The following is a 16,781-nucleotide window of genomic DNA, read 5'->3' as shown; positions in this document are numbered from 1 at the left end:
TAACATTGTGCCCGACTCTCAGGTTCCTCTCCCTCTTCCTGTTCTACCTGACCCTGTTAAGCCCCCTTCCTCTCTATTACAGGTGACTTCGGCCCCTCCTCCAACTCCTCCGAAAGTCTATCAGTGGCGTCCGAGGCCAGGTGTCCACCACCCTACGCCTGAGGCAATGTCTTTTCAGCCGGAGATACCGGCTCCTCCGTCTCAGGTACCTCTTCTTACCTCTCCTGATGTTCCTGTAGGCTCTCCTATTGCTCCCCGTACTCGCTCCAGTTCTATTACCCATCCTATTTCTAATTATGTGACCTATAATAATCTCACTTCTGTATTTCGTAGCTTTGTGTCTTCTCTATCTTATATTTCTTTGCAGCAGTCTGTGGACGAGGCCCTTGCTCATCCAGGATGGAGAGTTGCTATGAACCTTGAAATGGGTGCCCTTCAGGCCAACCAGACTTGGGATTTTGTCTCTCTTTCTCAAGGTGCTTAGCCTGTGGGGTGTCAATGTGTTTTCTCCATCAAATACTTGCCAGATGGGACTGTTGAGGCCCTCAAGGCACGCTTAGTTGCGAAGGGGTATACGCAGACATTTGGGGTCAACTATACTGAGACTTTCTCTCTCATCACCAAAATTCCCTCAGTTCGCGTGTTGATTTTCTTGGCTATTAACCGTTGTTGGCCTATATATCAGCTGGATGTGAAGAACGCCTTTCTTCATGGTGACCTCACTAAGGTGTACATGGAGCAATCTCATGTGTATGTTGCTCAGGGGGAGATTTTCTCCTCAGTTTATCGCTTGCAAAAATCTCTTTATGGCCTAAAGCAATCTCCTAGAGCATGGTTTGGGAGATTCAGTGATTCTGCTATGCGGATTAGTATGAAACAATGTGCAGTTGATCCCTCGGTCATCAGTCTGATGCCGGATATGTTCTTCTGATAGTATACGTTGATGATATTATCATTACTTGGAGTGACTCAGCGGGCATAGAGAAGTTGATGGCTTTCTTACTAAAAGAGTTTTCCACCAAAGATCTGGGTCGCGTGAGGTACTTTCTTAGGATTGAGGCAGTCTATTCGAGCAGTGGCCTTTCCCTCTCACTAAGAATGTACTGGACTTATTTTTTTTGAAATGGGATGTACTAAACTCATTAGATGAGACAGTTTCTCTTAGGGTGAAACCTGTTGTGCCCACGGACCCGAATGAAAAAATTCTTCCAGATGAGGGAGAATTGTTAGATGATCCTAGCAGATACAAGAGGTTAGTTGGCAGGCTTATATATCTCACAGTCACTCATCCAGACATCTCAATTGTTTTAGGGGAAGTCAGCCAGTATATGAGCTCACCACGAACCTCTAACTGGGCAGCGGTGCTTCAGATTATCAAGTACTTGAAAGTTACTCCAGGGAGAGGCTTATTAATTAGGAGGCATGGTCATGGAAGATAGAAGTGTACACAAATGCAGATTGGGCAGGATCTCCAGCAAATAGAAGACCAGTCACTGGATATTGTACCTTAGTTGGAGGTAACTTGGTGTCATGGCGATGTAAGAAACAAGACATCGTAGCTAAATCTAGTGAAGAGCTGAATACGGGGCCATGGTACACACGAGTGGAGAGCCATCTGGTTGCGCTCTCTCTTTTCAGAGAATTGTCTCGCTCCTCCTCTCCTTCTTAGTTGTATTGTGATAATAAGGCTGTGGTTCACATTACTACAAATCCAGTCTTTCATGAGCAGAGCAGACATAATGGACTGTCATTTCATCTGTCGGAGAATCCAGAAGGGCGAGATATGCACAGTTTTTACTAGATCAGTGGATCAGCAGGCTCAACAGGCTGATGTGTTTACCAAGGCATTAAATAAGGCGAGCTAAGTGATATTTGTAACAAGCTAGGAATGTATGATAAATACATTCTAGCTTGAGGGGGAGTGTTAGAAGGTGTATATGTGCCTAAGGGCACTTTGGTCTTTGTACTCTTTCTCCATTTATATAAATACATAAGTGAGGGGGAGCCATTCTTCAACCCTCATTCTTTCTCTCATTCTCCTCTCTTCTCTTCACTGTTATCAATGAGCAATAATATTTAACTATTCTTCCAAACCATATTCTTTCCATCTACAAAATAATTCCAAAACCTTCTCTTCCCGTTATTTAACTAAGAGACAAAAAGTATCATCAACCTTTGTATCACGAGTTCACGGCAACAGAAAAGCTCATGACATCAATTAATATGATTAATGCTGATTCCAAAAATTATGGCAACATATACCTACCGTTAGATCTTAAAGGCTGTGTATCCTGAGATAGACATTCACATGCTACCATGACCAGCATTATAAATAGACAGAAGTAGCTACCTCTTACGATTACAGAATGGATTATCAAACCAGGAGACAGCAACTGTACATCCAACCACAGTCTATGAATATTAACACTGTCCCAGCAAAGTGAAAAACAAATGACTATCATTTCAGGCAAGCTCACAAAAAAAAAACTTGCAAGTTGACCAAAATTGGGTGGTTGCTCGTATTTATTTCTTGATAATTTCATATTAGGTGGTGTGTTCCTAATGTGTACTTCACACCTAGTACAGTAGCAAAATGTCACCACCCTACCAAATAACAAAATGCAGCCAATAATACATGTCTTCATAGACTGCAAATGAGGTACATGTGCAGAAGAACAATTTATTCCTATAAATAACTTAACTTCATTTAACAATGGACATTAGATGAATTTGATACAGCACTTTGCATCGGAATTCTGGGCAAGAGAATATTGAGAGAGAGATGAAAAACTTTCCAACAATCTGGGGATAACTTCACCAAAAGAATGCACGCTTGAAGATACAAAATGCATGCCCGACTTTTGTTGGAGACTTTGTGTATTTCTTTCTTATGATGCTGATGTATAAGTGTACCGTGTTTGAGCTCCAACGATAAGCTCAACAAATTTAGCTGCACACGGACAAGAATCATGGTATTCCCATGGATTTTTTTCAGTTTAAAGCATAACAAAGTACACCCTTACAAATGGCAATCATGGTTTTAACTTTCAGCCGAAATACCGAAATTTAAAACCGAACCCGAAATTTAAAAATTTCAGCCGAAATTATAAGATTTTCACCGAAATTTCCACCGAAACCGAAATTGCCACTGAAATTTCCACCGAAATTTCATTTTCGGCTGAGGCCGAAACTGAAACCGAAATTTCAATCCTTGATGGCAATCAACATAAGTGGTAAGAACAAAAGAAATTTAAGATTTGAATTAGAAAGAGACAAGCAACGCACCTACAAGAAACCCAATGAGTGGAACTGGAGCCAGAAGTTTCTCCGTGTTTTCAAGACGATGCCTGAAAAACCAAGTGTAAGCTGAAGATGAAACAAAAGCATTGCACAAAGAACACATAAACCAAGCATATAATTACCGAGTGTACTTGCTAAAGAAAGGATCTCTCATGAGGTAAAATGCCCACAACAGCTTACGCCTTTTAACCTGTATCAACCCATAAGACAAAAACTTATTTAGCAACAAAAGGCAATTTTTATTCATCATGGTTAAACAATGTGTTAATGCATAGAAAAAGGTTTCACAATCATTAGGTCACATGGAATTATATTCAAAATGGACAATGAATCTGAGAGGAACTTTATTCAATCAACGTGTGCAAACAAAATTTTAACAAGAAGATACAGTAAATCACACACCTCGTTCTTTTCGGAGGTGGAAAGAGTAAAGGAGTTTTCTCTGATACTATGATTAGGATTTGTTACATGTGAAAGAATGCCCATTCCAGTGAGGTCCACAGCCAACGAAAGTAGCCAAGGTATCCATGATCGAACTCCATACTTTCTAATGAACAGAACATAGATAAGCGGTCTCAGGATAAACAACACCTCCCCCGTGACAAATGATGCACCAGAAAGTCCCTTTTCAGACCATATTGTAGAAAGGGTAGGCTTGTCAATCACCAAAGCTGCAATAGCGAAAATATCAAAAGTAACACACAAATAATTGTTCACCATCATATCCAAAATGTCACTCATAATTAAAGCTAGATATTTTTGCCCAAAAACGTAACTAAAACAAATAAATAAGCAACAATTCATTGCATAACAATAAAACCGAAGCTAAAATTATTACGGGGAGGCTCAATTGTTTGAGTGTTGAGGTGCTGGAGCCTGTTCAACCACGTTGGATCCGAGACCATCTTAGCATTCTCCCCAAACCTGCTCAACGCATACAAGGCTCTTCCTTCTAGATGACCAGGGTTACGGCCACGACATTCACCAGGCTTTGCAAAAGTCCCCATTCCCCTATGGGATTCGGAAGCATCCAGGTCCCTTTCCTCATTCGTTAGCTCGCCTCCATGCAAGAGCATCTTGTATCCACCATCGCGGAACAAGGCTAACCTAACTAAAGCTCTGCATCAAATTGAATGAATGCACACATTTAGTGAGAAATTATTAATACCCGAATAAAAAGCAGCCATGAAAGAAATTGACCTAGTAAATAAAAGAATTGGTAAACAAAACAAAAGAAAGAAAAGGCTGTTCCTTACTTAGTAGCCTCTGTGACGGCAATGAAATTCCATTTGCTATCATCACCATAGAAGTGTTGGGCCATAACTTCGACTAAGGTCTCTAAGTCTTTAAGTGCAGATATGCACAAAGACCAGGGAAACGACGGCTCCACATAACTCCTTTTCATCATGGCTGGCGCCGTATTGATAAAATGTTGATTTACAGCAGTGATTATACCCAAAATTGCTGTTACTGTAGAACAAGTTCTAAATTTTTCAATACCCATGTACCAATTCTCTCCATATATTAGTAATTCAGAAAAAAAAATCCTAGTCTAGCAGTTTCTAAGATTCCAAGAAGTCAATGTTACCAAAACTTTACAAAACCTGCTTCTAGACCTATTTCTAAAACAACCCATTTACCAAATCTCTCCATATATTAGTGTTAACATCTAATTTTAAAAAAAAAATTACCTAAAAAAACAAAGATACATAAATGTGCAAAATCATTCATAATATAAGATTTTCATTTTTATCAACCACACACCTCTATATGCAAGATTCAAAAAGTTACTCTCTCTCTCTCTCTCTCTCTCTCTCTCTCTCTCTCTCTCTCTCTCTCTCCTTTTAAAGTCCTACCAAAAATACTTTTTTATGGTAAAAATTTTGTTAGAAAAAAGCAAGGACCAAGACGGTCCAAACAAGGACAGAGAGAACTAAATAAGGAGTACAATGTGGAGCCCCCGGGACAAAGTAAGGAAAAAGATTAACTAGGAAGGAAATCAGATAATTCCACTCCCTCCTTCTCAATACCCTCCCTGGCTAACCTGTAGGCTACCTCATTGGTCGATCTCCTGACATGATGATAGGAGATATTGGTGTCACCAACACAATCTTGAATTTCATCAAAGAATGGTCCAAATCTCCAATAAAAAGGGTGGGAGCCTTTGAGCCATCTAATCACATTTAGTGAGTCCCCTTCAACCACCACTTTGTTTAGATCTACATTCTAAAGAAACTTTATGCCTTAATGAATTGCACATACTTCGGTTTCGTTGCCATCTGCAACGCCAATCGGGCCCCCGGATGCCCACCTCACTACCCAAACACATCGCTTCAAACGCCTCCAAATCGTGATGGTCCAGGGTTCCCCATACTTGACCCATGAAAATTTAGCTTCAACTTACCTTGTGGAGGAGGTTCCCAGTTCTGTGTCACCTTTGGAACCCGGCTTTCGTCTCGACAAATCTCCTGCCAACCATACTATAAATAATGGGCAGATACGAATCTGAAGCATGGGTGAGTTCTCGCCCAAAAGATGGCCAAGGCAATAGTCTTATTAAATAAGAACTGCACTCTCTTTGTGTACCCTTTAAAAACACGAGCATTACTCTCCTTCCATAATACCCCCATAGTATCGCTAGCAAGGAGATATCCCAAAGAATCTTCCATTTACTTCTCCATGGGACATTAGGCCATCCTACCAAAACATCTATTAACGTAGCAGGGAATACCCAAGAGATGCCAAACCTAGATAGTACCCTACTCCACACATCTCTTGCCACCTTGCAATGAATAAATATGTGGTCCACTGATTCTCCGGCTTCTAAGCATAGTGCATAATGGTCAATGATCAACATCTCCCGAGCTCTCAAGTGCATAACCGAAGACAAATACCTTGGATGGTACTTGGATGCTCCAAACTTTGGCTACTTTGGAGACTCTAGGACAAGGTACAAGATGTTGGTAGAAAGACTTCACAGAGAAATCCCCATCCAAGTTCCAAATCCAAACCCTTTGTCCACACCTGACAGTTTTATGTAGCACCCTTCAAGAGTCTCAAAGAACCTGCCCACCACTGCTAATTCTCTCTCAAAGAAGTTCCTCCTGAAAACCGGTACCTATCCTACCCTTCCTTGTCTTCTCTCGTAGTAGTCCCTAACCAACACCTCCTCAGGCAAGGCCAATGCAAATAGTTCATGATATATTTCCCTTAGGGGGACGGAAGAGCACCAAGTATCCGGCCAGAATCTGACCCGGTCCCCTGAGTAGCCTCTGAACATTACTCCTTCAGAGAATTCTCTGCTTAAACTTCATAATGTCACGCCACACCATAACCCCTGATTTCCTAAAAGTATCCTTTGACTCCCAATGTCCTTGAGTGGACACATACTTGCTCTCAATCACTTTTGCCCACAGCTAAGATGCTTCCTCCCCGTACCTCCATAACCATTTTCCTAACAAAGCTTGATTCATTTCCTTGTCTTTCTAATGCCAAGACCTCCCACCTTAATGGGTTTACAGACCTCCTCCCAGCAAACCAATGGTATACCTCACTTTTCATCTGACCCGCCCCATAATAATCTCCTCTTGATTTTCTCCAACCTAGCTATAATATCCACAGGACATTTGAACATAGTAAGTTGGTAAATTGGAATGTTCGCCAGAACAACCTTGAAGAGAGTTAATCTACCTCCTCTAGTTACTAAATTCATTTTCTCAGTATCTAGCCTTCTTTCAACTCTTTCCACTATCAGATCCCAACTCTCTTTCTTTGGTCTCCCTGCACCCAAAGGCAGTCCTGAATAGGTAGAGGGAAAAACATCCACCTTGCAACCCATTAACCCGGTAAGGATTTGCATCTCATAAGGATCCATATTGATACTGAAAGGTCTAGATTTGTGAAAATTTGATCTTCGGCCTGTCATTAGCTCATAACATCTTGATATGGCTTTATGATTCATCATCTTGACAACATCAGGGGAACTGAACAGAAGAGCCTGCTTAGGGTTTCTGCCACAATCACAAAGAGGAATGGGGACTAAGGGTCACCCTGTCGCAGCCCTCGAGACAATTTGAAAAAACCTTTTGGAGACCCATTTATGAGAATAGAGAACCAAGCAAACGAAGCACACATCATTATCCATGATCTCCATCTAACGTCGAACCCCGTTCTTATTAACAAGTATTCCAAACAGCCCCATTCCACCCGATCATATGTTTTTCCATATCCAGTTTGCATTCCACCGCCTCATTTGCTATCAATGGGCAGTCTAAAATATATATTATCGCTTCCTTTGCGATGGCTCTGCCATTAACGGTCGGAACGAAGAATTGTAAAACCGGAGAAGCACTAATTTGTTTTTCATTTACTCGTATCACTATTCTTCATTTTGATTAATTCATTTATTTCTTTATTTATTTTTTTAATTTCATTTATTGATCAATCATATCGATACTTGCACACAAAAATACAATTTTCAATTTTTTGTGTTTTCAATTTGGCACATCCGAGCTCCCCACATGTCTGATTATTTAATTTTAATATTGCACTATTTAATCACAAATTTGTGTATGCATTTACTTTCTTTTTTAACTAGCGCATTGATTCATTCTATGTACACACTTGTTTGTGTATTTATTCATTCATAAGCTCTCTTATTATTATTATTATCTATCCCACTTTGCGGAATTCTTGTATGCCTTATTGCATCACTCATTCATACTCTTTTTTGCATTCTCGTACCTATATCACCAATATAATGCACATTGTCTTTTACTACTTACAATATACCCAGGTACCAACCATACACCATCTTATCTTCACCAAAGACAAAAATATTGCCTCTGACAAAATCATCACACCAACAATATGACTACACAATTCATAATATGCCTGAAATATCTTTTAATGCATCTGTAATTAACAGTACCTCACACATTAAAACTACGTCAAACAATGAACTTAACCAAATTATTAAAAAATGTCATAGTAGAGCAACTTTCAAACAGTGAACTTAACCAAATTCATCTCTCCCTAATCACCCACAATCTCAATTCTCTTTCACTGATCAATCTTTTCATTCACAATCCATGCCAACCACTCCACCGCTAACTCATAAAATTTCTCTTTTGCATCTACCCCAATCTTCATCAGCTCATAGGTCTTCATTCAACGACATTTTGCTCAACACTTTTATTTCACCCACACTCTCACCATCGGATTTGAAAGATATTACACACTTTTCAAAAATATTTCCACTAAGGCCTGCAATTATTAGCATTCAAGTTAAGTCGCAACCACAAACCCATATGCCTATTGCCATATCTACTCCAATCTCAACACCTTCACCATCTACTCTACAAAAACATCACTGCTTAACATGGTTATAAACTCCCTCATGCAAAGAAAATACAGAAATCACATATTTTATCCTCTCCTTTTAAACGCACACATTTTACACAAAAACATTCTCTATTTACCTCTACACAATCATCAACAACGACTCCATCACGCACTATTAACTTTACTTCTATTTAAACTTATCCTCATAATACTCATGCGAAACTACCAGCAACTCCAAAAGCTTAAGCTGTTGGGGCGTTATTTAATCTCTTATACTTTAACACTCCCCCACACGTGTGGCCTTACACGTGACACATGTTGCCCTCTTTTTGGGTTGGCCATTTAATGTGGACTTTTACTATCAAGGAGGTTTACCATGTTAGGAGGTTTACCATGTGAAACTACCGGTAACTCCAAAAGCATAAGCTATTGGAGAAGGCGTTATTTAATCTCCTATACTTTAACAACTCACACAATTCAACAAACACCAATAAGATCTAACTATCACAATACTACTATGTTCTATTACTTTCCAAATTTTCTACCTCCGCTACATCACTCTCCTAGTCCTTCATTTATATCATCTCCTATTTCTTATCTGTTTACGTCCCCTCACTTTTATTTTCGCACATTACATATGCATCTACAAAGTCATTTATGTCATCCTTATGCCCGTTCATTACATTCACCGTAGTACATTTTGATATGTCATTTCTTCATTTATTTTTTTATTTTATTTTTGAATGGTCTGTCATTCCATTTGTCATTTCTTCATTTACTATTCATGTTATTCATGCTAGTGGCATAATCCATGTTAATTGCATTGCTTTGATATAATCGTCACACCTACTAGCTAGATAATTTATATTGCTTACATTATACTATGATTGCATACCGTTATGTTGCCTTCGGTGATGGTCTGGTAGGACCTTAAACTACTATGTTGCCTCGATAAATGGTCTGGTAGGACCTTCAAACCTCCACTTATAATCTGAACTCTGGAATGACTCTAAACTACCACGTTGATGGTTACAGTCTCGTGCAACCTTAATGCACACCCATATGTCCCTCGATATGGTCTGGCACGACCTTAACTACCATGTTGCCTACGGCATGGTCCAGTATGACCATAACTACCATGTCGCCTCGAACTACAATGCCACTTTATTTATATTTTCATTTAAATTTTCTCTTCTCAAGAACCTTCTTGCATACGTATAATCTCATTTGTTTTAAATCACACATATTTGGTTTACTAACTCTCACATAGTATCGAATACACCACTATATACTTATTGATTTTTTTCATGACTCATTATTTCTACCTCTCATATTAAGTGGGGCACCCCATTATAATATTCTATACTTCTGAATGCATTTTTTCACTCTTTTCTCTTACTCTTCTCATGCCCTTAACTTCACTATATAGCTGCATTATTTCCTCAATTCCTCTCAGTATTTTACATATTCATTTGTCAAACCTTTCATCATATACTTTTATAATTTTGAATTCCAATCACCAAAATTCTCATATTCCATCTTTATTCTACTTTGCTCTCCATTTTGTTTTATTTACATTGTGGCATTGAAAAGGCAAGTACAAAAGAACGAGACAATTCTCATTATTCTTCTCACCTTTAATACTTGTCAAATCAACATGAAGATCACAATTCATCGGATGCTGACAAATGATGTTGCCTCATATGGTTCTAACTTCTCTTCCCATTTCATTTATCTTAGTCTCTTATACATTCTTTATTATTAGGTTGTTCATTTCACACCCATTTTCTTGGATACCCCATGTTTTCACATGGGGCATCCAAGAGGGGCATCCTATGGGTGTCTCTGTCCTCTAACCTCATTATATTCAAAACTAGTAAGTCATTTACCCACGTGTCCTAATTTCATTTTCCATATATTTACTCGATCTACAAGTCATTAATTAATATTTTGTAACATTTTTTTTAGTGCTCATCTTCTTGGCTTCCCCATGTTTTCACATGGGGCACACTACAGGCGACTCTTTCTTCCTATCTCATTCTATTAAGATTTACCCATGTGTTTACTTCTTCGTTACTTGTTGCATGCAATAAGTGACAACGAGGGGCAAATGTAAGCACCTAATTTTAAAAAATAATTTTTATATAAAAAACAAAGATTACATAAATGTACAAAATCATTCATAATATAGTATTTTTATTTTTATCAACCACATACACCTCTTAATGCAAACTTCAAAAAGTTTCCATCACACTTTCAATGTGTCTCCCCTCTCTCTGCAACTCTCTCTCTCACCTTTTAAAGTCCTACCAACCTCTTTCCACCTCATACAACTACATATTTTATCAATATTTCATATTCAAAACATCCTTTTTTAGCTAGAGATGCCCAACATGTTAAAAGATCCCTTCTTATTTTAGTCATTTTCACTCTCCACCAAAAATCAATTTGACAAAATCTAAGGAAAAATAATTTCCTCCCTTTTGCTTAACTCATTCCCAACGTATCTTTCCTTCCCTTCTTCTCCTTACAAAAGAAAAAAAAATGGTTTGCTCTTCCTTCTTCTAACGCAAGGAAAAAAAAGACTTTGGCTCATTCTCTTCTCTCCCCTTTTCTCTCACACTTTCTCTCTTTCAACAAGAGACAAAAGAGGCCAAGGCCCTCCACTTTTATCACTTTTTCTCATTCCCTTCTACAATTTCAAATTGGGGCAACACACAACGATCAGATCGCCGACGTCGATCTCGATCTTCATACAGGGCCTCCCGCGGCCCACCACACTTCTCCCTTCGTTTGCGGCGCCTCTGCCAGTAACGGTTGGAACGACGAATTGTATAACCGGGAAAGCACTAATTCCTTTTTTCATTTACTCGTATCATTATTCTTCATTCGATTACTTCATTTATTTCTTTATTTATTTTTTTAATTTCATTTATTGATCAATCATATTGATACTTGCACACAAAAATACAATTTTCAATTTTTCATGTTTTCAATTAGTAATTCAGAAAAAACAAAATCCTAGTCTAGCAGTTTGTAAGATTTAGTATAGCAGTTTCTAAGATGAGAAAAGCGTTCCTGCACTGCAGCGCAGGGAGCTTAACTGCACTTAAGTGGTTTATAAAGCCTCCCATTGGTTCCTTTCTTGTGGACCCGCTATATGTTTCAAAGGGAGGCCTGCTGTACGAACCAATGGGAGGCTTTATAAACCACTAAAGCGCAGTTAAGCTCCCTGCACTGCAGCGCAGGAACGCTTTTCTCTTCTAAGATTGCAACCAGAAGCCAATCTTACCAAACTTTCACAAAACCTACTTCTGGCCCAATTTCTGAAACAACCCATTTACCAATTCTCTCTAGATATTAGTAATTCAGAAGAAAAAAAAACCTAGTCTAGCAGTTTCTAAGATTCAAAGAAGAATCCAAAGTTACCAAAATTTCGCAAAACCTGCTTCTGGCCCTATTTCTGAAACAACCCAATTACCAATTCTCTCCATATACTAATAATTCAGAATAAAAAAACCTAGTCTAGCAGTTTTTAAGATTCAAAAAAGAATCCAAAGTTACCAAAATTTCACAAAACCTGCTTCTGGCCCTATTTCTGAAACAACCCAATTACCAATTCTCTCCATATATTAATAATTCAGAATAAAAAAACCTAATCTAGCAGTTTCTAAGATTCAAAAAAGAATCCAAAGTTACCAAAATTTCACAAAACCTGCTTCTGGCCCTATTTCTGAAGCAGAAAAGCGTTCTGGAAGAAGCCATGTCATGCCCTGCACATGAATTTCCAGGCCCATATAAGAAAATTATGCATAATAGCTAAAATACAAAAAAAAAAAAAAAATAAGGGTTTTTTTTAGAAAATAATAGATAAGGAAGAGAGAGAGCTTACATTGGCGAGGGATTCCATAGAATGAACATAATCCCTATTCTTACGAATCCAGTTCTTGTAGGCCTCCATAGCTTTTAACAGAAACCCTACTGCTGCTGCTCTTCTGTCTAAATCAAAACCTTATAAAACTACAGAAGAATTTCACTCATCCTTCTAAAAGCCTCCCAACGAAGATTGAAAGGTAATCCTCGATTTCTTCAATCTTGACACGTTGTTTCTCCTTCTGATGATCTGATCCTCTTCAGGCAATAAAAAGAGAAGGAACGAGGACAACCCTCTATATTTAGAAGCAAATCAGGGAGAATAAGGACTGTGCCCTAAGGCCCTTTTTCGATTGTAGGAATTTCTTTGGAAAAGTTTGGAAAGAAAAATATTTCTAGGATTTCGTTTGTTTTGTTTTTTGGGTAGCCAATTTGGGGTGGACCTGGCAAACGGGTGGGCCGGACCGGGTTTCACCCAACCCGTACGGGTCCAGGTGCTACGGGCCGGGTCACAAATGACCCGGAATCTTACAGGTCGCTATTTTGTGAACCCAGACCCCACTCATATGGGCTGGGTGGACCCGCGGGTCCCCCAGTCTTCTTTTTTTTTTGCTGTTTTTATGAACTTTTGCTCCTAAATGAGGAGAAGGAGAGTGAAGTTGATGTTATTACCAGCATGGCACAACAATTTTTACGGGCACTACTAATTTTTGTGCCTAAATAAGGAGATAATGTTATTTTTTTCACTACTTATTTTGATGAACTTTCTGACTTTTAATTCATTTGGTTTTATGGGCACCCGCGGGTTTACCCAGTCCTGCCCAGTTTTAACGGGTTGGGCTAGGCTGGGTCAATTTCAACGGGCCACTAATTTAGTTACCCAGACCCGTAAATTACGCGCAGGACAATTTCAACGAGAGATAAGGGGATATTTGGTAGAGGAATATCTTCTCTTTTACAATGGCAATTGATGGGGATAAAAATGACTACCCAATCAGAGAGCTCCACGTATGAAAGAAATCCTCTGGTGCAAAAAGGCAAGAAGGTAAATTGCCCTTCCTCAACAAAAAACCCCTATAAGAAGCGGTATTTACGGCTCAATGCCCTCCGCTCAAGGGTAGTATTGTAATCACACCATAGGGAAAATTACGAATTTGCCCTACCACATCCAACCACTATAAATAGAGGTAAAACCCGAAAGGTAAATGACACGATTCCCAAAAACTTACTATTCCATTTAGGTTTTCTTTATCCGTTGTGGTCACTGACTTAAGTATCGAAGGGTCTTCGTGGAGGATACCCTCCGCGTTGGTCTAACTGTTCTCTCGTGTGTAGGACAAAGCAGCGAGGACAGATCGAGACCGTCCATCCACTCTTCACCTCTAGCTCAGCAATAACCAAATTTTGACCGCAACAGATTGGCGTCACCCGTGGGGGACCCGAGCATAAAAGTCTCTAAGGGTCCAGACATGGCAGGAGCTCAGAGGGGCGCACGCTCCAGCTCTGCCCGGGGAGCACGGTCTAATCAGGGGTGCAGGAACACCAGGAGACGTGTGGCATCTCAGAACGTCATACCTCCAGCAGAGGACCGATCCGGACAGCTACCAGTTCAATCTCCACTAACGACCACCCCAACAGCAGAGCAATTCAACACTTTGGTCCAGCAAATGACGACCTTAGCAGATCAATACCAAAGCCTGGCCAAGAACCTCGCTGCCCAAACAAGGCCGGGAGACGGGCCTCAACAATCGCGAAGGACATCTCGCGCGCGGGCAGAGGAACCCAGACGAAGGAACCACCGCTCCCTACGCCAGAGCGCCGATAGAGAAGATCAGCGCGCTCCATGATTCTTCACAAAAAAATGAAAGACAGTGGTCGAGGTCAGCAGAGCGCCACCCTCGTGAAGAGGCACATTCCCGAGGACGACCTCAGAACCATTACCCTCGGAGAACCCCGAACAATCAGTCAGGGTCGACCTCTAACAAGCTCCGCACCGAGCCTCTAAGAAAAACCGAGAAAGGTCACGCCCGACCCAGGAGCGTCGACCGGAAGTTGGAAGAGTTTGATCATCGCCTAAAGGACCTCGTTAAAGAGTCCTCCTCCGGATACAGGAGGCCCTTCAGTAACAAGTCACCGTTTACCGAGGAAGTTCTACACGCTGTTGCACCGCCGGGGTTCAAAATGCCACAACTACCTCAGTAAGATGGCACGACAGACCTCGTGGACCACCTTGAAACCTTCAAAACAATGATGTTGATACACGGCGTGTCGGACAACTTCATCTGCAGAGCTTACCCGGCGACGCTAGTCGGAGCGGCCAGAGATTGGTACTCGAGCCTCCGGCCAAACTCAATCAAATCCTTCGAAGAATTCGAAGACCAACTCGTCAAACATTTCCTAAGTAGCCGGCGAACTCGAAAGACAGCTTCGTCGTTAATGACGGTAAAACAACATGCAGAAGAATCATTAAAAGAATTCATCGCCAGATTCAATCGAGAAGCTTTGCAAATACCAAACTTAGATCCATCCGCGGCCATGAACACCCTCCTCTCGAGAGTGAAATCTGCGGACTTCAGAATGTCCATCGTGAAAAAGCCCCTACTTCCCTTGCAGACCTTCTCACTCGGGCTGAGAAGTACATAACGGCCGAAGAGACGCTGTCTGCGCTTAACCTTATTCCCGAAGCTAATAATAACGTTAAGCGCAAAGTTCGGGAAGAAGAGAGGGACACGTCAACTCCGAACCAAAGGAGCTGCAAGGAAGACAAAAGTCAGAGAAGAGACGAAAGCCCCAAGAAGAAGGAAGTCAGGTACAACCCCCTCAACACGCCAAGGAGTCAGATACTCATGGCCATCAGGGACGAGCGATACCTCAAATGGCCTGACAAGTTATTCACCAAGGGAAGTAAAAGGGATAAATCGAAATACTGCCGGTATCATCAAGACCACGGGCACGACACTGACGAATGTCGTAACCTCAAAGAAGAAATCGAGGACCTGATAAAAAGAGGCCACCTCAGAGACTTTGTGAAAAAGAAAGATCGTCCAGTGGAGAGAGAACCATCTCGCAAGACCCCAGAGCACTTGAGCCCAAAGCAGTCGAACATTTGGGAGCATAGAAGCCCCACCAGAGAAAGCCATCCCCCTCGTCCTGCTGGGGTCATCAATACAATCATGGGCGGCCTAACGGCGGGAGGAGTCTCAACTTCAAAACAGAAAGCATATGCCAGACAAATCAGCTCGGCCCATGTCCCTAGCAAGAAGCCGAAAACAGACCAGATCATATCCTTCTCAGACGCAGATCTCGAAGGGGTCCTAATGCCTCATAACGATGCGATGGTGATAAACATGATAATATCTGATCTCCTAGTGAAGAAAGTGTTAGTCGACAATGGAAGCTCAGCTGACATCTTGTACTATCATGTGTTCAAGCAAATGGGGATTCCAGAAGATCGTCTAAAACCTTTCGACTCCCATTTATACAGTTTTTCAGGCAACATCGTACCAGTCGAAGGTTTTATAAAGCTCCATGTTTGGATCGGCAACGCCCCTCGCCACAGCTTTGCAATGATAGAGTTCTTAGTGGTTAAGGCCCAGTCCACTTACAATGCGATCCTGGGGAGGCCCGGACAAAACTTGCTAAGAGCCATCACTTCAACCCCTCCAAAAGATGAAGTTTATCACCCCCGAAGGCATCGGAGAAGTCAGAGGAAATCAGATCGAATCCCGGGAGTGCTATGCAATGCTCCTGAGGGGAAAACCTGCGGCCGAATCACTCCCAATCGAGATGTTCGACCTGAGAGATGAGGCCCAGGTAATGAGAAACGAGTCAGTCGAAGACTTGGAGAACATTATGCTCTTTGAAAACGGAGATGGAGAGAAGGTCGTCGGAGTCGGATCCTCACTTCCAGGCGACCTCAAGACGAGCCTCATCAAGTTTTTGAAACAAAATTCAGATGTGCTCGCCTGGTCACCCTCAGACATGCCCGGAATTGATCCAAAATTGAGCATCCATAGGCTCAACGTCGATCCTACCAGCAAACCGGTGAAGCAAAGAAGAAGAAGTTTCGCACCAGAAAGGCAGAAAGCCATAAGAGAGGAAATCAAGAAGTTACTCCAAGCCGAATTCATCGAAGAAATACACTACCCGGACTGGCTCGCCAACGTCGTCATGGTCAAAAAGTCAAACGGGAAGTGGAGGATCTGCATTTACTTCACCAACCTGAACGAAGCATGCCCCAAGGACAGCTACCCACTCCCGAAGAT

The 16,781-nt window shown here is 41.0% G+C and overlaps 1 protein-coding gene across 3 annotated transcripts; it reads right to left on the bottom strand.

Moving 5' to 3' along the window:
- Window positions 1-2,495: 2,495 nt before the first annotated feature.
- SSE1 (shrunken seed protein (SSE1)) lies at window positions 2,496-12,881 on the bottom strand. 3 transcript variants are annotated; one of them, XM_077389586.1, is made up of 8 exons: window positions 12,536-12,881; window positions 12,359-12,416; window positions 4,557-4,770; window positions 4,139-4,419; window positions 3,703-3,971; window positions 3,423-3,490; window positions 3,286-3,347; window positions 2,496-2,950 (listed from the first exon to the last, which is right to left on the bottom strand). In XM_077389586.1, exons 1-8 carry the CDS (start codon window positions 12,602-12,604, stop codon window positions 2,889-2,891), a joined length of 1,083 nt encoding a protein of 360 aa, XP_077245701.1. In that variant the 5' UTR covers window positions 12,605-12,881; the 3' UTR covers window positions 2,496-2,888. The 3 variants fall into 3 exon arrangements, with proteins under 3 accessions (XP_077245701.1, XP_077245704.1, XP_077245702.1); XM_077389589.1 differs by having other exon boundaries at window positions 12,343-12,416; window positions 12,536-12,587; XM_077389587.1 differs by lacking the exons at window positions 12,359-12,416; window positions 12,536-12,881 and adding an exon at window positions 12,089-12,152.
- Between the last annotated feature and the right edge of the window lie 3,900 nt (window positions 12,882-16,781).

The sequence above is a fragment of the Tasmannia lanceolata genome, unplaced genomic scaffold, assembly GCF_043159265.1.
Source record: "Tasmannia lanceolata isolate RefF3 unplaced genomic scaffold, GAP_Taslan_0.1 ptg000008l, whole genome shotgun sequence".
NCBI lineage: Eukaryota > Viridiplantae > Streptophyta > Magnoliopsida > Canellales > Winteraceae > Tasmannia > Tasmannia lanceolata.
The sequence above is the reverse complement of the archived record's forward strand: the minus strand, read 5'-3'. Positions and strand labels throughout refer to the sequence as shown.

What these genes read in the sequence shown, in the direction of transcription:
- SSE1 (XM_077389586.1), bottom strand. Translation starts at nt 12,604, where the DNA reads ATGGAGGCCTACAAGAACTGGATTCGTAAGAATAGGGATTATGTTCAT. An exon ending in AGAAATAGGGCCAGAAGCAG is followed by an intron (nt 4,771 to 12,358) that starts GTTTTGTGAAAT and finishes CTTGTTCTACAG; the next exon opens with TAACAGCAATTTTGGGTATA. An exon ending in ACTCATTGGGTTTCTTGTAG is followed by an intron (nt 2,951 to 3,285) that starts GTGCGTTGCTTG and finishes GTCCGTGTGCAG; the next exon opens with CTAAATTTGTTGAGCTTATC.